At 32.7% G+C, this 23,641-nt stretch overlaps 1 protein-coding gene across 1 annotated transcript in view; it reads right to left on the reverse strand.

Annotated features, from left to right (window-relative positions):
* The window catches only part of LOC145280103 (eukaryotic translation initiation factor 3 subunit I-like), a 31,401-nt gene extending 7,984 nt beyond the window's left edge, over positions 1-23,417 (reverse strand). The window contains exons 1-5 of the mRNA XM_080131841.1: positions 23,259-23,417; positions 15,069-15,249; positions 11,662-11,727; positions 8,402-8,551; positions 4,282-4,409 (exon numbers count right to left, since the gene is read on the reverse strand). Coding sequence (XP_079987967.1) covers positions 4,282-4,409; positions 8,402-8,551; positions 11,662-11,727; positions 15,069-15,249; positions 23,259-23,261 — 528 coding nt within the window. The 5' untranslated portion in view covers positions 23,262-23,417. The remainder of the gene's footprint in view (positions 1-4,281; positions 4,410-8,401; positions 8,552-11,661; positions 11,728-15,068; positions 15,250-23,258) is intronic.
* Between the last annotated feature and the right edge of the window lie 224 nt (positions 23,418-23,641).

Below are 23,641 nucleotides of genomic sequence, written 5' to 3' on the forward strand. Positions count from 1 at the left end.
ATTGCCCGGGTGTTTGGAGGTGTATGTTGAGCAAAAACAAAAAAGTGGTAGTAGGCAAGCAGGCTTGAACCCGTACCGCGAAGGAGGAAAAGAATGTGAAAAAAAAAAAAAACTGACGTCTTTGCTGTTGTGCCCATTGCCAAACCGGAAGTGACGAATATTTAAATTAAGGCTAGTCAATTTAAAAGAGAGAATGGCTTTCGAAAATATTGGCAAAAATAAAAACAACCTCTCCCTGCCCAATTAAGGGTGACGGAATTAATGTTTTAAACCAATTTTTCGATATTTGTCGTCCGAAGGGTTGAGCTCCAAAATGATACAGATCTTGTGAAAATCTGTCACAAGTTTTAGGCAAACATACATACTTTTAAACAGACAGGTGAGATTTATATTAGATTACGATTTCATATATTAGAATGGGGAAAAAAGAGAAATAACTCCAGCACTAAGAATTAAAAACATTTCAATATCCGAGTAATCTCCCTTACATAAATTTTGATAATCAAGTTATTTACATAGCATTACAGTCGTAAATTTATGAAATGCTTTCAAATTTTATAGCTGGACGTCATCAGTTTGGGTAAAAAGAAAAAAAAAAGTGAAAAGAAAGTTGTTAGCAACCGAATATTAACTAGCGGGACCTGCGGAAATTTCACAGCGGCATCTTTCATATGTAATATATTGTTGCTGGGCATTCTGTGGGCGTTCAGCGTGAATGAAGACTCTGCGATATTATTGTAACTCTTTTGTTAAAACTGTAAAAGTATTCATCTAAGTAATCTGATTAATGCAGTGTCAGAATATATCTGATTATTACGGTTTATTTCCAATAACCTTATAGGAGTCTGTAACATATTTCCATTGTATGGCTGCCCGGCGCAAATGGAAACCCCTCGATATAATGATACCATCTTTAGACAGAACAGATACTACCCTTGGATTCTAACCAGAAGACTAAGATGGTATATTTTACTTTCACGTACGGCCCAAAAGTGACTTTTTTTTTTTTTTTTTTTTTTTCCACATTGCATCTTCAGTGACGAAGAGATCCTATTCATTAAAAAAGGAAGATAGAAGGTGAAAACATACTTTGAACATTAAATTAGCGTATTTATATGTTAATTTAATGTTTATTGCATGTTATCACTTTCTATCCTACTTTTTAATAAATAGGATCTTTTGATCAAATAATATCTGATTGAACTCTGGAATGTTTCAATCAAATTCAAAAATCTGGACAGAATGTCAAACAGAATCTTTTATTTGCTTCACATAGGTAGCATGCTCACGTTCCGTCCGTGTGAGCAACTGAAAAATACAATTGCTATTTACTTAGGTCTATCTAGTCATGGCTGACAGAACAAGAGCATGCTACCTCCATGGAGTAAATAAAGGGTTCCTTTCGAAATTCCATCCAGATTCCCCAAGTTTGACGGAAACATTCCTCAAGTTTGACAAGATACACATGAAGCAAGTCGGAGGTTACATCAATCGAAACGTTGTGAAAATGACACTCAAGATGAGAATATTAGTCGGAAGAATCCAAATAATACAACTACAATCATGTAACTAAGAATAAAATAAAAATAGCTTAACACTCCTGTTATGGCAGAAGAAACAAGAACAATCTATCCCAATGGACTAAATAAAGGGTACAGTTCAAAATCCAGTATTGATTCCTAAGTTTTAAAAAATGCACCTGAAGATTGAGGCTAACTCAAGTGAAACGCTATTAAAATAATGATGACAACAGCAATTCAAATAGTCCATATTAGCAATGTAATTAGCAATAAACTTTTATGTAGTTAGCAAATTAGCATCTAAAATTTCTAAAACTAGCAAAGTTGAATTTTCACATTAATTTATTTGGTGCTTGTTCATTGTAATTTCAAAAAATTCATTTTAAGTAAAAACAAAAAAAATATTAGTATGTTAATTACTAGTCAAATAGTAAAAAATTCATCAAATATTACAAAAAATGGCTGAAAAGAAAAAAAATAAAATTTATCGAATAATGCAGTTTTATTGATTTCTTTTAACAAACTGACTTATCTCCCTTGTTTTTGATATTAAATTTTAACTTTTTTTTTTAACTTTTGCTATTAAATTAGAAAATGGTTGATTGAGAATCTCTATCTACATATATATAACATCACTGTGTGTGCGTGTAAGTTTGTTCCCTATGAACTCCAAAACGCTGAGCCAATTCTTTTGAAATTTCACACAAATGTACTCAATAGGTTTGGAAGTGTTCTTAGACGGGCTTTGTATCGGAATGCCCCTGATAAGTATCGAAAATCGATAATCAAAAAAATCCAATTAAAGAAGGAAGTCCAATTTTGACCAAAGTTAACACTTTTATACAAACTAACATCACAAGTGCATTTAAGAAGTTTTATCATTGAACAGGCAGAAAGGCCCAGCACATAAAATCAACTGTAAGTTTTTTTATAAGATAGAGGCAAGTTCAAAATGAATGTTTCTGTTTAAAGCACAATTGAACCATGATACTTGACATTTGCATTTTAAACTTTAATTGAAGCCTTTATGTAACCAATTTCATAAAATCAACAGTATGTTCTCTACAGTGCAATATAGTCCACAACATAATGTAGTCCAAGTTACTGCAGGGAGGCATGTGAACTTCCTCCTGGTGCACTGTGGTGGGTCCCCAACTAGAGCCGATAATCAATTGATTTGATTGAAAAACAGGCAAGTTCATTGAGTTCAATAGCAGTAAAAGTGTAACCCGACGTGCGCGCCCTCGACAGATCGCAGACTCCCAACGTCGTGTACCGTGGATTTTTCGTTCAACTATTCTTATGGCCGGATCATCATTTTCCCGTTGGCGACTGTCGATGAGAATACACGCGGTTCACAAAATAGAAATATGAACAAAGAAAGGAAAAACACAAATGCCAATGTTCACATATAAATTGACTGTTGGACTTGTGAGTGTGTGAGTGTCTTCTCCCCGTTCTAGTGATGTTACATTCGTCTATCTGTTTCACAGTCAACTCTAAAATTGTCCACGTCTCGATTTCACAGTCAACTCTATAACTGTTCAACTTTAGTTGTTATCAACTCCCATCTGCCGTCAAGGGTATCTAGTTGTCAACTCTAACTGTCCAACTTCCATCTGCCGTCTAGCACATTTAGATGTCAACTGACTGTCTCCTCTGTCTTGGTATCTCAGGTCGCCCACCACACCCTGGCTACCGGGAGCTGCCCTTCCCTGTTTTATCAGTAGGTTTCTATTGTTATTGTTTGTTACTTCCTATCTATTGTTGATTGTAGGATATTTCCGATTTCTTTGTTTATTCTAAGCTATTTCCTCTTCCTTTGTCTATTACCCCCCTCCCCCTCAGCACTTAGTGGCTCAAATCCACATCAGGGCCACTTTATAGTATCACACAAGTATGAGAGGGTGAAACATTTATTATCATTCAATCCCAGGCAACGTCGAGTTTTCTTGCTAGTATATGATAATTTTTTTTTTGGGTACTTGTTTTGTTTAATCAAGACATTAAAAAAATAGGAAAATATTGAAATAAAAAAAAATAAAAAATTATATTATACATACCCATTATGGAATTAAGTTCTTATAAAAAAAAATTTTTACTTAATTTAAGTAGGTTTTTTTTTGTTGTTTACAGAGAAAAATCAAATTTTAATGAGATCGCCCGTATCCGACCATCTTGATTATTTCGCGGACGAGGAGGGGGAGGCGCCTAGGGAGATAACTCCATCACAGCTTAAAGTTTGATGAGATTATTTTGAAACATGAGCAGAAAAAATACCTAAATAAATATCTTAGCTTTTTTCACTTATTTTACAGAGTTTCTCTCTCCTTTTTTTTAACCCCTTTTTCATTTAAAGGCACCCCCTCCTCATTTACGAAATAGATGGCCGTAAAATGATCAATCTCATGAAAATTTGATTTTCCTCTGTAAAAAATAAAAACTACTTGATCAAATCAAGTGAAATCTTTCTTTATGAGAATTTAATTCTATAATGGGTATGTACAATATAATGTTTTTTTCAATATTTTCACTTTTTAATGTCTTAATCAATCAAAACAAGTACCTTTTTTTATATATAAAACATCTCCAACTTTATTATTTAACGTTAACGTAATCAGATTTTGAATAAAGAATTGTAGTAGAATTTTTTTTTTTTATATAATACAAGACTTATTCAATAAAACTATTATTTGTTATTATTTAAACTAAAACCTTGAGATGTAAATAAGGGATTAAATAGAGAATTTTAAAAACTCACTTTAATATCATAATGGCTAAGCTCTCCATTTTCATGACCAGTTATCAGGTACTCATCATAAGGACCCCAAATACCACAGGTCACTTTGGAGTTGGCCACTTCGATACTTCTTGCAGGTTTGCCCGTTTCTAAACATTAGAAAATTAAAACAAAAAAACACAAAGTTAAGAGACAAACATTATTGAAATGACTTTACCTTTTGGAGGTACTACTTCAGAAAAAGAATTTAACGCTTTAAAAAAAAAAAAAAAAAAAAAAAAAAATCATAGTACTCATACATCTTTTGACCCGGATTTCCATGATGTTGGCTCAGGCTCAACCAGCAACTGATGAAGACCACCAGAACAAGTGAAATATAAGATGCCAAGAAACATAATTAACAAAATTTACCACAAAAAAAAAAAAAATAAAAAAAAAAAATACCTAAGTTTAATAAGAAACCATAAAAAATGAATAAGTAATTAATTAATGATCATTTTTCAAAGGAACGTGCAAATTAGTTAACCTTCGTGTAGTTGCTCACACATATATAGACATTAAACAACAATTTGGCTATATTCCAAAGTTCAAAGTTTTATCCATCTTACCAATAATTTTTTTCAAAATAAAAAAAAACTTTGAAATATAGCAAAATTATTATTCATTCATAATGCTCCGTTGTTATATGTAACAAAGTTCTTATTTATAAAAAGTATTGGTCGACACAAAGAGTAGAAAATAATTGCAAAAGTGTACTCTTTCACAAAACTCCTATAAGATAAAATTCCTATCAACAAAAACCTAAAACTAATCATAGCTCACTGTATCATGAAGATTTATATCAAAATAAAGCTGAGCCTAGCATTAATCTCATCATAGAATTGATCTTCAATCTATCAGGTTGACAAGAAAGATTTTGTGATTTTTAACTTTTAAATTCAGATGACCATATCTTGACTCAAACAAAAATTTAATGATCGAGATAACCACCATCAGAATCAACACACTTTTGCGAATGCAAAACAAGTGTATTTAGGTCAGTAATGTAAAAATCTTGCGTTTTAGTGGTGATGAAATCGCTGAAGGTATTTTTGATATTACTTAGTTTTTTTTAAAGTATTTCTCATACAGAAAGTTGTTAAGATTCTTAAAAAAGTGGTAGTCGGAAGATGAAAGGTCTGGAGAGTATGGCAGATGAGGCAGAGTTTCTTAGCCCAATCCGTTCAACTTCTGCAGGATCAGTTTAGCAATGCGCAATCAGACATTGTCATGGAGGAGAATTGGGTCTTTTTTGTTGACTAATGCTGGGTGTTGTTGTCGAAGTTTCTGATGCATTTCATTCATTTGTTGACAGTACTTCTCTGCCGTAATGGTTTTGCCTGCATTACAAAAACTAATGAATGAGTCACAGACCACCAAATAGTCATGACCTTTTGCTGCAACTTTGGCTTTGGGAAATGTCGTGGAGATTCGTCAGCATCTAACCACTGAGCTGAGCATCACCAGTTGTCGTGAAGAACCCATTTTATATTGCAAGTCACAAACCCGGTTGAGAAAGGGGTCGCTCTTTTTGCGTAAAAGAAGGGAAGATGGCACTTCATAACAACGTTTCTTTTGGTTGTCCTTCAAGTTGTGAGGCAGCCATTTATCAAGTTTTTTTTCTTTCCAATTTCTCTCAAGTGGTTGGAAATCGTCATATACATTACGTCTAATTCAGAAGCAAATTCTCAAATGGTTGTGTGCTTTTAATTGATCGTTGTTAACATCCGATGACCAACCACTATGCTCATCATTCTTAAAACTCATTGTCGCCACAAAATTTCTTAAACCATCATTGTGCTGTGCGTTCAGTAGTGGTTCCTCAGCCAAATGCTTCGTTGATATTGGCAGCTTTTCGGCCTACCTTGAATCAAAATAAGAAAATTATGCGAACTTGCTTTTTTTCCATCTTGTATTCAATATACTGAAAAGAAGACATAACCGTTTTAAAACGATTATAATTCAAACGATTCGATAGAGTAAAAATGCGCTTTAAAATGATATGTGAAGCAAAGGTATTATAAACTTATTAGAAAATACATCATTTAAAATCAAAATTAAAAATTCCACAAAAACTTTTTTTCTCAGCCTCATAAAACACAGAATTTGAACTTCACAATGAATCATGATCAAGGTATATAATTCTTTTTTAAACTTTGATGATACTCCCATGAATTTAGACGTATGAGGTTCGGCCACAACAACTAAGTTGTTCGGAAATCCACACAGATGATTTGTTTATAGTGGTGAAGGCTTTGTGTAGAACCATCCACACTTTTTGGTACGACTGCTAATCTTTGTCAATGCAATGGCTGCCACAAGATAGAGCAGACAACGGATCTCTGGTTTTTAAATCAGTTTTCATTCTTCTAGATGCATGTTTTTATGAAGACTGAGGGTGCATCTATTCCAGTGAATTAAATGTGCATCCAGATACAAATCTGAAAATTTCTTCATCTCAACACGGTACATACAGAGTCTAGCATTCCCAAATGGTCACTTGTGGTACTGGTCAGGATTGTTGTTGCTTAACTTAGGTGATCTGACAAGAACCTGTGTGTCAACGTGATTATGACGCATATTTTTAAACTATACACAAGAAACAAAATTAATTTAATGAATAAGTTGACTATACATTAAAAGTTGTAAATTTTACTCATAATTCAATTGGATAGTGAAAAAAAAAAAAAAACTAAAACACATGATGTACATCAACTCCTCCCAATAAGCAAAACATTTTTTATAATCTTTATAGTTAAAATTGTCCAAGAAAATTTTAGAAACTTTGTGTGGGATTGGTGGTTCAATTAGTACAAAAAGTAAAATTTTTTTTTTAATTTAAAAAATGGTGCTTATCCAGAATTTCCATATATATAAAAAACAAAAAAAACTAAATACAAATTATCAGAATGCACATACTTGTGACAAAAAGAAAATACCATATTCTCAAAAATTATGTAAATTGATCAAAGTTTTATTTTTAAATAAGAAAATCAAATTTTATTGCTAGCTGTAGAGCAACTGCCTTGCAACACAATTTTGAAAACAGGCTGATGAAACGAGGAGGGAGGGGAGGGGATGGGATGGGGGCAAATAATTCAACCTTACAAGATTTTATGAAACAATTCATAAAATGGGGGAGGGCATAAAAAAAACAAAAAAACTTTAATTTGCTCAAAAATCACTTTCTTTATAAAAATAAAACTACTTGATCAATTTACATGATTTTTGGAATATATTTTCTTTCTGTCATGGATACATATATAATAAAGATTTTTCTTTTTTCTTTTTTTTTTGCAAACATGGGGAAATCCTGGTTTGGTTGTTTTATTTTATGACATATTAACCCTTTATGCCTGGTTGAACTAAGTCGTTCAGTCGTAAATAAATGAATATAACGACATAAATAAAGTGGGAATTGATTGAAACACGCCTTGTACGTATTAGTTCAGTATCTAGGTAGATGCTAGATACCTCCAGATTGCAACTGTCCATTGCTTACATTCAGTATGTCGCCATCTGTCTCAGAGCGGAGGATTTCATTTGTTGTCATAAACACACTTTTTCAATCACTATGGATAATAAATCAAGGTAAGTTTATGAAATGCAAAAATTCTCAGTGGTAGTTTAACTATTGAACTTCATAATTGTTCCAGTTTGAAGACAATCATAGTATCATTACCCTTTAACTAAAATTAATAAATATTTTTTTATCATCTACTTCAATAATTCAAGTCATAACGGTTAATGACGAATCCAGTAATGTTGTTAAAAGGTTTTATGCTTTAAATTTTTTTTATATCTTCAAATATTTATTTATGGGGTTTGGTTTGGTTGTTTTATAAAGGAAAGCCTGTTTTTAAAGATTATGAACTAAAGCTCATCAGAATTGATAAAAATCATAATCTTTATAAAGGAAAACCTGTTTTTGTTTTGAACTTTGCAGAACATGAAAAGGGAAGGAAAAAACAATATCAATGTTTGGTGCAGTTAAGTCAGAAAATCAATATCTTCAGACAGCCTGATCTGATAGCACCAGAGGGAATTCTGGACAAATACAAAAAAAAATTTTTTTAAATAAATGTAACTACTGTCCACTTACTGATTTGAGTGTCATCCCGAATGTCATATATATAGATGGTACATTGCTTTCCCATTGTTGTGTCTGTAGAAAACATGATAAGTTGGCCACTGTACGAGAAACCGTTGGTCCTTACGGCTGTGTTGGTAGGGATATTGATCAATTGCGTGCCTGAAAGAAGAGTGAAAATCCTTAGTTTTTGCAGTTAATTTGTATGCGATTTCATAGCATGAATCTATCAAAAATTTAATGGGATGAAACTAATTTAGCATTAATTTAATGGGATGAAACTAATTTAGCATTAATTTTTTTAACACAAAAAAAAAAAAATAAAAATTAATAAATATTAACTATGATGTGTATTCACTTTTTTTTGCAGATTTATCCTCATTTTCCTATTTGTTGTTGTTTCACCATGTTTCGACCAACTCTGGCTTTCTTCAGGTGGTTAATCGTGATAGGATAGAAATGCGGAGTCGTGTAACTGTATCCCAAGTAATTACTGCCTTACATAGTTGTTGTTGTCTCGCCACATTTTGGCAAACTAATCCTCTTGCCTGCTTTGGGTAGGATTGAAACTGCTATCTTCAAATAATGCTCAGCTGAAACTGTAGAAACTCAACACCTCTATCCACTGCATAACAGGTTCCAAAGTACGATCAAGGTTGAATTTTATGGTCTTATAAATTCAATTTTTGTGTTCTTACCTGGTCTTCCATTGTCAGATCCATCCAAATGGTTATTATATATTATTGTTTTATTTAGAAGGCCAGAGGATGAGTTGGCCGAAATGTGATGAAACAACACCTATGAAAACGAGGAGAACAAAAGTCTGCAAAAAAATTAATACACAAATTATGAAGACTCATCTGAAAGGATTCTAAAAACAATAAAAATAAAATAATACATACTTAACACATACTTCTTTTAAATAACACATCAAATTGTTGTAACCATAAATGAAGATTACAGTTTACTTCTAATTTAATCATGGAGATGATTTCCAAATTTTAAAACACTATTTCATTCATTAAAGAATTTAGGAAAAAAGAATTGATTAAATATAATTTAGCTGAAACATCTTTGTTAGAGAAAGCAGTGTGTGTGTGTGGTTATGCTGGTAGGGGGGGGGTGTCAATGAGTTGATTTTTTTTTTTTTTTTTTTAACCAATTCCAGAATTTCTTATCAAATTCTTTTCAGTGAACTTCATCCTCTGATAAAAAGTCTAATGAAAAATTTTTTACAAAATCAGAATTTAGCTAAAATAGTTAACAGATTTAATTAGCAAAAGAATCCATTATCTTACAGGACCATAAGAAATTATATATCTCTCTCCCATCATGGGAAGATGTGAGACAAAGGTCGGAAAATGAGATTCATAATCCCGCGCACTAGAAGAGCATTTTCTCATTGGCATTCCCTGGTAGGGGCGCATCAAACAATTAACACTAAACTAACTCCTTTTCAAAGGGAGAAGGCAAAACCTAAGAAGTCAACAGGGATAAAAAGCCATCTCACTAATGGCTCAGATCTGTCGGTTTTGGTGCTGCGAAAAAAAAAATCTTGTAGGCTAGATGTAAGAAATTTTTTTAAAGTTTGCGAAAACTGTTTTTTTTCTACAGATTTATGAAACCTGACAATATGTTTATCGGTGGGAGATTAGACACATCAGGTGGGGTTTTGAGAAGCCAGCATGTCTGGTGAAGTGTATTCTGGCCTAGAAAAACATGCCTAAGCAGTCCTGTCAGCACTTCCCAGTGAGGGCGCCTATGACAATGAGCAATAAACTTTCTCGGAAGGATCGATCTCTGAGAGCTGAAGAAAATCATACCTCATCATGACAGCAACAAACCCAATGGTCGGACTGATTATCAAGGACGTATCCTTAATTTGTACAAACCCCTACTCCAGCTGTATAAAGTCAAACTATAGTACGACTAGAAAGGCAGCGGTTTTTAATATGTGAGAAAAATAAAATGGCTTATGCATTATGAGGTGGACCGGGTGCCTTTAGATTTGAATGTATGCTGATTATTTACAAACATTTCTCCTAACTTTGCTTTATGTTTCCTATCAGAATGCGAGTGATTTTCATATATGTCGATTATTAGTTAGTCAAGAGAATTTTTATCAATTCTGATGAGCTTTAGTTCATAATCTTTAGGAACTTGACTCCTGACAGAGTTGGGGTACAATTTAACAATATTTTGCAATTTTTTTACACCTGACCCAACTCTGATCTACCAATTTGGTATCAATTAAATTTTCAACAGATACATTATCTGCACTAAAGGCAATGTTCTGCATGTATGGTTGTTAATTATATAACAAAAACAAATATACTAACTAAAAAGTTAAACAAAACAAAAAAAAACATGAATGGTGAGTTTGATAGTAATACAATTGGTGCACCTATTTGCAGAGATGATCATATAAACATCAATTTGATGAACTTGATTAAATATTAAGAAGGCTGATAAGAGCTATTTCCCTTGCATCGTGATGTTTTTTAAAAATAGAGTAAACCTTGCGTTAGTCACTTGGTTGTTCTAAACATGGTTAGTCCCATGATGTGTTCAAACACATAAATACAAAAAATGTTTATAGTGTTACTATTTTGTAAAACATAGTTATCTTGCTGGTTCAGGATATAACTATAATCCCTGTTGAACAGTTTGAATCACTTGTATCTTGTTGATATCAATATAAAATAATACAATAAAATAAATTATAAAACTAAGGAAAAATTTTAAAAATCTTGGATTTAGATCTAATTTATTTAAAAATAACTACACCAGTTTGTGTTATTTTTTAATATCTATGAACACAAAATGTTTTCATAAATTGAAATAGCAAGGAAAATAAATATGTTACATAAACATTAACTTTCAATCTGATTCACCTCCAAGGAAAACTGACACACAACTGCACCGTATCACATGTGCTATATACTTTCACTGAGTCAGGTGAGTACTGAGAGGGAGGAAACGAAGTTGCCAACTAGGAATTATGAACACTTAAGCAAAATTGAGGTGACAAAAACATCCCATGTGGCTAACGCTGGGTTAAACAAAGGGTTATTATTTCATATGGTGTCATGTGACATAAGAATACGAACATCATTTTCAGACAATTTAGTTTTGGATGGTACAGAAAAATTAAATATGTTATTTATAATCAATAAAGTGAAATGCATAGGTTATTCTTTTCTGGTAAATTTACAGAATTTACATAAAAGTTAAAAAAAAAAAAAAAAAAAAAAAAGAAAGAAACATGTTACCTTTTTCGCAGTTCCATAGTCTGCAAGAATTATCAGCAGATCCAGTCAAAATGTTTTGGGTCTCCCCTTAAGTTACATTAAGGAAAAAACATAAAAGAATTTCAAAATGATTATTGTAGACTTTTTAGCAAAAGTTAAAAACGTGCAAAAGTTATAGCCTGTTGACTTGGAAGAAGTGCTTCATGCCAAATTGATGGTTGAATATGCTTACATTAGTGCTTAACTTTGCATTAAATACTCATCCCTAGTAATCGCTAACTGTGCAACAAACGGATACTATAATAATTAGTTTGCTGCATCTTATAACAACAGCTCATACAAAATTTCAGTCAGATCAACTCAGTAGTTTCCAAGGAAACTTCTAGAGTAAATGTAATATTGTGGTGTTTAATTACTATTAATCCCTAACTGTGCATTAAATAGATACCATAATACTTAGTTCGCTCCACCTTATAGCAAAGATCCATTCAAATTTACCTCAGATCAGCCCATTACTTTCCAAGAAAAAGTGGAACGAACATATATACTGACAAAAATATAGATATTGACCAAGTTGAAGAATGTACTGTGAATTATAGACAAAGTAACTCTCATTGCCTGGAACGAATAAGAGGGGGAGGGGGAGAAAAAGATGGTGGTAGTGATGAAGCAACAGACAACCGAGAGACAGAAGAGACTTAACAGAAATCTTTGGAAATGAATGAGAAAAAGCACTCGTTTCCTGTGCATGTATCCCTTACCCTTTCAACGAGCAATGGCATGTAAAATTAAAATAAAAACTATATGTAGTTAAAATGAAACTTGTTGTCACTTGTTTTTAAGCAGCAAGGATGAAAGTTTCAGCATGATGGAATCAACAAGCCACCTCCATATAACAGTATTCTTGAAGCGTAAATCAAATCATTATTGGTTTTCTCTTTGTAGAAACAATGGACAGCCTCTACAAGTGTGCAACTTCAAGAGACATCACCTGTTTTGCATTTGCTGTGCAATCACTCAACTCCTACAGAGTAAGAAATATTCATTATTTACAATTTTCTAAAGATTTTTTAACAACCAAGATGTGGAAACCAGTTTAAAAGAAAAAAAGAAAACAGAAATAATGCGAGGAGCATTCCAAAAGTAATGGCTTCTATTTTTAATTACCTTACTCACATGGAGTAAGTAAGAGATTGCAAATTGCATTGTTATGATGACTGAACTTATGCATTCATGACTGTGAGACACTAAAAAATCAACCTCTTGTCATGGACATGCATCAAAAGCAGAGAAATGTCATTGAATTCCTGGCAAAAGTGCATTGTGAATGGTGGTGACCATGTAGAAAAATAAATATGAATAAAAGTTGTTTGTTTTAATGGTACCACTCCTGTTTTCATAGTTCTTCAACTTTGAGTTAAAAAAAAAAATAGGATGTACTTTTAGAATGACGCTTGTAAATTAGTTAAAATCAACAACAAAATATGGCATGAAATGTGTTCATAAACTTGACGGCATTCATCCAAGATGAGTTAAGTTAATCTTTCGACAAAACACAGCATCCTGGATGAATGCAGATCTCGCATAACAGTCCAACAGTCCGTAGCGGCTAAGATAGTTATGGACAGCCAGTCCCGGGATCAGCAGTGAACCCCGTAGGCCTGTAGTAGGTTCGATGTTCATAAAAGGATCAATATTGTCATTACTACTAGATAAATCTAACATAAATCATATTGTCAGATTTTCAAAGTCAAGCCCAAATAACATTTAAATTGACAAATCAAACTTTCATCATGATTAGCTAATTTTCATTAGCTATTGTTAATAATGTATTAACAACAATACAGGGTGGAATGATAAAATTGTTTCACTACAAAAGACAACATAATTCTATTTCCGTTTGATGAAAACCGGTTTTGTTTTTTTGTCGCAGATCATCTAATAGTTGACCAGTTTTGTACAAATCTTCAGAGCGATAGGAGCCTTCTGAAAGTGACACAATGTTTAACAAGCAAGATTGGAGATGTGCCACTGTATAACTCATGCTCTCTATTGATCCAAGCTATGACAATAGGACCATTGCCAACACCTTTGAAATGCAAATCCGGACGGTTCAACACTGAGGGCACAGCTCAACACATCAGACAACTCACGGTTATGGTCTTTGGTGTAGTTTCAAGTGAGCTCCACATCATGCCACCTCACATCTTTGAAGTCAGCTTGAAAGTCAACACCAAAGTATACCTTGATGTGCTGAAGAGTGTGGCGATTCCCTGGTGCAATCAGGTGGCTGCTGGCAGACCTTGAGTATAGCAGCAGGACTCGGCGCCAGCTCACAAGTCCAAAGAGACTCAGGCTTGGTTTCAGAAGGAGTGCTACGACTTTGTACCCTTCTCTCACTGACCCCTCTCCTCCCCCAACCTGAACCCGCTGAACTACTTGTTTGGTCATATGTCGGGAACATCAGCAACATGACCTCCCACCACATCAAAGCCAGCCTGATCGCCGCCATCCATCAAGCTCCCACCAGTACTTGTGGAAAAGGCATGCTCCCAGTTTTAGACCCGTATTGAGGCTGAAGGTGGTTACATTGAATAGATGTCAGCTCTACTACATCATCAAGTTACCGGAATTGATTTTTTCAACAAAAGTCTTAAAATAAAGCTGTAGTGTTTTCTTTAGAGCGACAACTTTATCGCTCTACCCTGTAGAACATATTTAGTTAAATTTTTTTTTTTTAATTACTTAGTCCAATCCAGACAATTTCTAATATCAAACATCTTTAAATAATCACCTAAAAATTAGAAAATGGGAGGATTTGTTTTTAATTGAAGAATATAATAGTAGTTGTCAACCTTAAGTTTAAAAATGTGAAAAGAAATAAAAATTACTATGCTAGTTGTTAATAATAATAAATGCACAGTTGTTAATAATAATAACTAGCGGGACCTGTGGAAATTCCACAATCGCATCTTTCATGTGTAATATATTGCTGCTGGGCATTCTGTGGACATTCAGTATTCAGAGCTCTCAACGGCACTTGTGGAAAAGGTATGCTCCCAGTTTTGAACCTGTATCGAGGCAGTGATTGAGGCTGAAGGCAGCTACATTGAATAAATATCAGCTCTACTACATAATCAAATTACTGGAATTGATTTTTCAACAAAAGTTTTAAAATAAAGCTGTAGTGTTGTTTTCTTTAAAGCAACAACTTTTATCATTCTACCATGTAAGAAGGTTTTTTGTCTAGTTTTACGATCTTTGGTTGCTGATGCATTTTCTCCTTTTAAAAAAAAAAAAAAAAAATTTCTGTACTCATAACAGTTAACATCTGAAGACTCATTACTATTTACGTGAAGCGACAAATATCAATTATGATAAAAAAGAAAAAAAAAAAGAAAAAAGGGAACCATTCATGAAAAGGATACAATCAACATCAATACACCAGACAGCACCACCATGTCCATGGTAAGTTCCTAAACGTTCACCATTGAGGGCAAACCAGACATTTGGGGTTGAGTCTTTGGCACAGGAGAATATAAGATCACCTTCACGACTATATTTGATCTGCGTTATCGACCTCTCGTGGCCATGGAGCATAATAGGCTTCTGTAAAAAAAAAAAAAAAAAAAAAAACATGCATAATATAGGTGATAAGAATTTAGATTTGTTTTTTCTATCCTTTATAAAGCCTTGGTCATAAAACCGTCAGAGGCTAATTAGGGAATGCATAAAACTTAGGAATATCATAATAGACAATACAGAACTCGAAAAACGTGACAATGATATTCATTCACAAAATTCTGAGGTAGCACATTCAGGACTTGGTCTGTTCAGCTGCAACACAGGTCGATATTTAAACATTGTGGTTGACAAAAACTATGAAATAATCTGTAGGCAACAGAAGCAACTGTTACATTCCGGCAAGCAGACAGCAGATCTAATCCAAGCAGAGGGAACATGATTACAGCAGAAAACGTACTATATATCTGATGGCACAACACTGTAGATGCTCAAGAGAATCAGAAATCAACTTTGGCAAACATATTTCAAGTGAGGACAAATTATTGCTTTGTGATTGGTCAATTTTTTACAAGACAACTAAATTCCGACATTAATCCGTTCAACTGATAATTTCTACCTTATTTCACACATATTTCTATACGGTTTTCCAAAGATTATTCTTTTAGAATTGGATTATTCTACACTCCAGAAATTAACAGACTCTTAATATAACCCTCTACCTTAAACCATAAAACATTCATAACAAGTCTTCACAACTTCAAAGTGGAGATTCATATGAAATCAGTACATCAGTTATCAAGGAAAGGAAACAAGGGTAATAGTCAGCTAATATACTTTTTAACTTCCGGTGTGTCTGCTATTTGCCCTCACGGTGGGTTGAGAGGATGAAATATTGGAAATAAGTCAATATCTTGAGTAAAAATAATCCCCTGATAATGGTTGAGGACTCTTTGGAAATGTATTACTGAGCTTATTACAGCGATAAAATTTTTTTCAAAAATTTCAATTTTTGAGGGGTTTGGGTCCAAATTACCATATTTGGGCATTACAGGCCGGAAACACATTTTTGAGCAATATTAGGCTAAAAATGATCCTCTGATAATGGTTGAGAGTTCTTTGGAAGTGTATTACTGAGCTAATTACAGTGGTAAATGGATTTGTTCAAAACTTTTAATTTTTAAAGGATCTGGGTCCAAATTACGATATTTGCGCATTACCGGCCGGAAACATGTTTTTGGGCAATATTTGGCTTAAAATGATCCCCTGATAATGGTTGGAAATGTATTATATAACAGAAAGAAATGATTTGTTCAATGTACTTATTAATAATAGATTTCTGGGTTTTGTGGACCAAGACAAAAACAAAATCTAGGTAGTAGGCCAAGAAGTAATATGTTATTGTGCTGACCCACAAGCTTGAAAATTGCCAACTTCATTTCGAAATTCTTATCAACATTACTATCTGACTTTATAAAATAAACCATGTTCAACTATTAAGACGACATACAAAACATCGCATCATCACCTCAACAACTTAGTTTCTCAAACAGAGCGTCGTCATTTTTCAGAGACCCAGAGACTGGGTGGCCTTTCTTACAGTAACATGAAGAATGACCATACTTGCTGCAATGTTTGCAGAATGGCTGAGCTTGCAGTGGGATGTTGTTTACTTCAGGATTTTAATCTACCCACAATCGGTGTATCACGTCTTCCAAATTGTCTGCTTGAGAGGTTTTGCGAGCCAACTTGAAGCGGATGGAGCAAAGAATGTTGTTGCTGGCCTCAAAACCAGATTTGTCAAAACACTTCAACCAACGACCATCGTTCAATGAGTTCCAAGAGTAGGCGAGTAGTTTGTGTAGAGTCAGTGGAACACTAATCCACATCAAATCTACTGGCTAAAGCAATTTCTTCTTCGATTGAGTAGGGAAACTTTCTAAATATATTAAGTAAAAAAGGGTGCAAACTTTCTTGTACTCTCAGACGTTGATGTTCTCTGACGACGAAAACAACCGCAAGATGACCGAAAGATATTGTCCAATCTGCATCATGACACCTTGAAATTGGTCAGGTAACATCTGAATCACAATGCCTCTGCTACCATGATGCAAGATGTGACGGGCAGTGTTACCAGTTGTTGACATTCCTCCTTAAGCAATACCATATGGGAAATCCCATCTCTCCTAATACCTCCTCTAGTTTCTTTTGGATCTCCTTTTTGGCAGCCACAAGAAATTGATGGTAATAGGATGCATCAGATTCCGTTCATTCAAACATTCATTCTGCCTGTCGCATGTATCTGTATCTACATACGAATTTAATGTTCATAGTATGTTATCACTGTCTATCCTTCTTTTTAATAAATAGGATCTCCCGATCAAATAATTTAATCTGGAAACCGTGACACACGTAGATATGTCAAAATTACTGTGGTATTAATGCATAGATAATTATTTACTTTATCACTAACTATGGGTTAGTGACAAACCTTCCCCTAAAAAAACATAAAAACATAACATAATATATATATATATATATTATCGTGCTTCTATCTAATAATAAAAAAAAAAAAGGGTCAATTTTTACAACGGTGCCCCAGCATATTATAAGCACCCCAACCTCCCAATGTTAAGAATGGCTTTCGGAATAAACACTCCCCAACCTCGAAAGCCGTTCTTAACATGGGGAAATGGGGGGGGGGGTATTCTGAAAGCCATTCTTAACATGGGGAGGTTGGGATGTTTATAATACGCTGGGGAACATCGTAAAAATTAACCTTATTTTTTAATAGCACGTCTTTATTTGATCTTCCAGGTCACAAATACAAAAAAATGAAAAATTATTACATTTTGTAGATTATAGCTCCAGGCAAAACCTTTGTAAACACCGGGTGACGGAATCTGAAGATAACCTATATTTTTGTAGAATCAATCACTAGGTGTGTCAGAATTTTTGACACCCTTAACACAAAACTTAGAATAAAATATACAAAACTCATAATTTCTTTTTTTAAAGTGATTTGTTTAATTTCTTTATGGAATATACTTTCAAAATAAACTATTAAAGTTTTTTAAAAAATAGAAATATTTTTTTTTTAAAGTGTTTACAAAGTGCATGCACGTGCACATGCAGCCATTTTTTCTACATAACGAAATCAACTGAATTTTACGAGTTAAATTTTTTTCAATTTAAAAATCTATCAAAATTTTTCTATTGGTTCAATTTTTAAGATATTTTCAGGTTGAATGTGAAATTTTATGCTCTTTCCAATAAACTGAATATAATATTCTAGACAAACACTTTTTTTTTAAATCCCCTCCACCATTTTGAACTGTCTATTAAAATGAAAAATAATTAATTTTCTCTTCTCAGATTTATAGATATCACAAATTGAAGGTAAAAGATCATAAATAAAATAATCTAATTTAAAACAAAAACAAAAGAATATGTGTGTGCAAAGTTACCTGTAAAGTCCAAGTTTAAAACCTTTTTTTAAAAAAATCACAATTGTTTTTTTATTTAAGTGAAACCTCATATTTTTGATAATATTGTCCAGTAAAAATTGGGACACCTACATCGATTTTTTCTATTTCATTCAATGTTGTTGTTTTTTTGATTTTTGAAAAAAAAATTAATTGCATAAAAAATAAAATATTTTAAATCAAAAACTCATGTAATCTATATATATCTATATATATAAAAGCGAAAATAATGTATGTATGTATGTTTGTGTGTATGTTTGGATGTCTGCTAAAAACTTTCGACAGACGCTGCAAAAATTCACAAACTCATATCACATCGAAGCTCCATCCTTTGCTTAAAAAATATCGAAAAATTGGGCCAAAAACGTTAACTTTTTCACCCCGAAATCGACAATTTTCGACGGGGGGGTCAACAAAAAACGGTCCTCTCGTGACAGTGACCGATTCTACGCATGTATCAGATGACGTGACCTGATTTACTTTAAATAGTTGAAAGACCGAACAAATTTTGTGAACGTCGCCTTAGCTCAGTTGGTTAAAGCCCTTGGTTCATTATCTAAACGTTTTGGGTTCGAATCGTGGTGTGAGATGTTTTTTTTTTTCGATTTTTTAAATTTTAATATCGAAACAGGCTTATTTAAGCCATTTTTCACGTGTTGGTTTTTCTGTTTTCATCGTTTGTTTGCCTTACGTTATTTTTTTTGTGTTTTTTTTCCCGCTTAGTGTTAACGTTGTTTTCTTTTTTTACTTCGCTTATAACAAACAAATTTACGTTGTCGTCGTAACGCTCGACGACTTCCGGCCGCGCACCTGTCAATTTGGTTCTTAAATAAATTTAAACATCTTTCACTAACTCATTCTGGCTGGCCGATTTTATTTTCAAACTTCACCTCAGGGCTTCGGGTTCGATCTATCCCCCCCCCCCCGGTTCGTTTTTATTTAACACCACACAAACCTCCAAATACCCGGGCATCGCCGGGTACCCCCTGCTAGTTCTTTAAGAGAATAAAAAAAAAAAATGGAAAATTTGTTGGCGGGTTTGTATTTAAAAGTAAACTTATTCAACTGATAAGTGAAATATGATCATTAGGCACCACCAAAAGTCACCACAGAATTAACCCTCATATATGTAAAACTTAACTTTATTATGAATTAATATTATCAATATAACTTTTGCACCATTTAAAAGAAGGGCAAAATAAACTAGTAATAATATTTTTTAAATTTTTTCATTGTACGAAAATAATGAAATTGCGATACAAAAATTGTGTTTGCATAATTGGCGCTTTAAAATAACGTTCCCATGTAGTAAGCATCTCGAACGTGAAAACATACCCGTGTTTAATAAATCTAGCAAAAATCAACTAATGGTCAGATTTTCGTGAAATTTTCGAGACTTATCCATTTTAGAATGAAATTACATATAAAATGCAGTTTCCGTAAAATATACAAGGGAAAATATTTTTTTTTAGTGCGTGTACCCCCCCCCATATTTATTTTTTTCAAAATTTGAACAAAATATATTTAAATCTATTGACATTTCTATTTATGAAACATAAGAGTTCAAATAAGTTAAACATATTTTTAACAAATTTAAATACATATACTGAACAAAAAATTAACTTGAAGTTGCAATAAAAACATATAAAGTTAATGTTTTTTTTAAATAGCGTTTTTTTTTCAAATTAATATATACTATATATATCAGTTGAATTGGCAAGAAAAAGAAACTTCCTAAAAATGAATTAATTTTTAAAAGATTAAAACGATTAAAATTCCATTATTTCAAAATGTTCCATTACAACATAGATTTTTAATTGTGTTTAAATTTTGTTTTTAAATATTAAGTTTTAATAAAAACATGGCTCTTTCCAGCTATTTTATCGCCAGATTAAAACCAATTTGAAAATATTATTGCACAAATATTAAGCATTTTGTAGCCCCCCCCCCTAATATTTTGTATGCCTCTTTTTACCGCACAAAATATGGAAGGCCGTAGGTAACCAAAAGAACATTCAGTAAAACTGTATTTCATATTTAATATACAAATGTTTATAATATTATTAATCGTTAAACTGTATAAATCTTAAAACCTAACAAAATTATAACAAGGCTTAATTATTAATTGCAGTTTGAAGATAAACAAAGGTTTTAAATAAAATCATTAAGTCGCTTCTGCTTTTCCATAGTTCGTATAGTTAACACAAATCTAATGTCACGGATGCGGTCCATTTTTCACAATCGTTTGGCAGACCCTAATGATCATTTTTCAATTACGGTGACCCATAACTGACTAACTTGGTTATTGACAGCAAACACATGCCAGAAATTCAAAGGGGAGATAAGACACATATCAGCCCTTCAAATGTTTGTTTCCGGGATTACTTTTGACATATATTTAGTCTAATGTGTTGTTTTTACGTTTTTGAAATAATTAATTATGGCGGTTTTAGGCCTTCATATTTTTCAACTGGAAGAAAAGAGACCACTCCGTTGTGAACATCTGATATGACAATTTATAATCGTGGTATTTTGGAATCCTTGCTTAAAAAATTCTTTTAAAAAAGTACATGGAATATAAAATATAAATATCGACAAATTCTTAAAATGAAGAATGGAAGCACTCATTGATTATTATTTTTTATAGGTAAGTGATTTTTTGAAATTTATATATATTTTTTATATTCAGAGTAAGTTAAAATTCGTTGAATTTCTTGAAATCTTTTTTTAAAGAAAAATGTGGTATTTGCTCCTTTTATTGAAAAAAAAAAAAGGATTTTAATTACATTTTTCAAGTACTTATAAGCTTCGAAAGATAGCGAGTCTAATTATTCAAATTTTTATCCCCTATTTTTAATGTCGACATCTGACACTGCTAATCAATCACCCCCCCCCATTCTCCTCAATCTTATGTGACATAAACAATAATAATAATTAAAAAAAAAAACTACCTATTTGCGACAGTTTTAATCGCTTAAAGTTTTTTCCAGGCCATTCAGAAAAAAAGCTACCCAATCGGAGATGGGAGTGATTCTAGACAAGTAACTGTACTATAACTGATCTCTAACATAGGGGGTGAGGGGTCAGAGCTTGGGGCAGGAATACACAGGTTCCTCATCCATTCCCGGACAACGCCGATATGCCAGGTAATTACATAAGTTAACAATAACATCATGGACTGCATATTCTTTTCGCGACTCGAATAACACGTGGAAATAGTACTTCCGTTTTGATAAAGCCGGCCAAAAAAGAATGTTTAAAAAAAAAAAAAAATGAACTGCGTAGTTTGATGACAATTATAGATTTTTCTCGTTATGGGATTTAGTTATGATTTTTCGACGTATTTTAGTTTATTTTAAACACACACACATATATATATACATAGAGAGAGAGAGAGAGAGAGAGAGAGAGAGAGAGAGACGCACGCGCACACACATAGTAGTAACAGACACTCTCCCTAAAGAAAAAAAAAGTCACTTAAAAAACAAAACAATATATAAATATTGGTAAAACTATACAAACACCGTGACAGCGAATTAACCCTAACCCCTAACCCTAACCCCTAACCCTAACCCTAATCCTAACCCTAACGCTGTCACGGTGTTTGTATAATAATACCTAAATATTAATTCTAGTTTTTAAGAAGGACTAAACCAATTTTTCAATTACCTTAAACAAAATCGGAAATCATTTCGTCTCATTTTACGGTACTTTATGCACTTACATTGCTGAAATAATAACGTTATTTAGAAAGCCATTCTTAACATCGGGAGAGGAGGGTGTGTTGTAGCTATTCTGTACTTTCACCTAACAATTTAATAAAAGACATCGTAGAACTTTAACTTCAAAATACTATTTAAAAAAAAAAAATAGCGAGATACAAGATTTTACAGATGACAGTTGCGGGCAAAACCTTCGTCAATATTTATTTATTTTTTTTTAATGGTTGGATGAAAATATAGAATAGTTACAAACACCGGTATACCCAAACACCCTACCCTCCCCATGTTAAGAATGGGTTTCTATATAATCACATTATTTCAGCACGGTACCTTCTTCGATCTCTGCATAAGTACTTAAAAATTAACGCAAATGATGTAAATAAATATACAAGTTTTATCAAGCCATAGCCCCCCCCCTTTTTTTCTCACAAATTTGTTACTTGTTTTTTTTGTTTGTTTGTTTTTTTAAATCGTACCAAAAAGTCCAAAATATTACTTGATGACAATTTCGTAAATGTTAAACGGTTCAAACGGCATATGGAAAGCGGCCAAGGAAATGAATTAAAAACTAGTTTAAATAATAATAATAATAATAATAATAATCAATTAGCAATTTCAAACTATATTTACTATGATGCCATAACTTCTGTTTTCAAATAAAAATCGTTTAAGTGCTCGAAGTTAGAATTTTTTAGTATTAAATTCTTTTTTTTTTATCACAAGGGAAATTAAACCGCATGTGTTGAAAGAAAGAAAAATGTTCAACTCTCTATTTTATCATTAACTATGAAAAACTTACAACTTTAAATCGATTTGTTTGATATACACCGTTTAAATTACAAGATAAAACACACTACAAAGTCTGAAATAAAATAAATTAATTTCTTACCATTTTAAAAAGATTTATACGGCACGCAATGTAAAATCTGAAACGGAAGAAAGGATCGGATCGGGCATGCGCAGCACAAAACGGTGTAAATAAAAATGGCGACCCCTATAAAAAAATGTTACAGATGTCGATTGTGTAAAGTTCGAAAAATGTTAATAGCTAGGTTTTATAAACCTACATTATTATATTTTAAGTTGATATTTAGAAATAATACAAATGCAAAACAACAGTGGAGGAAAATTCCTAAGATGAATTACATTATTGTAAGAATACGGGTACTCCTAAGAAGACGAACGTGAAAAATAGTGAATAATTACACCCCGTCTTTCCAAGCTTATAACTCCTCGAAAAATGTAATTCAAGCCCTAATTTTTTTTTTTAAT

The sequence above is a fragment of the Euprymna scolopes genome, chromosome 7 (assembly GCF_053919585.1).
Source record: "Euprymna scolopes isolate OS-2025 chromosome 7, ASM5391958v1, whole genome shotgun sequence".
NCBI classification, from domain to species: Eukaryota; Metazoa; Mollusca; class Cephalopoda; order Sepiida; family Sepiolidae; genus Euprymna; species Euprymna scolopes.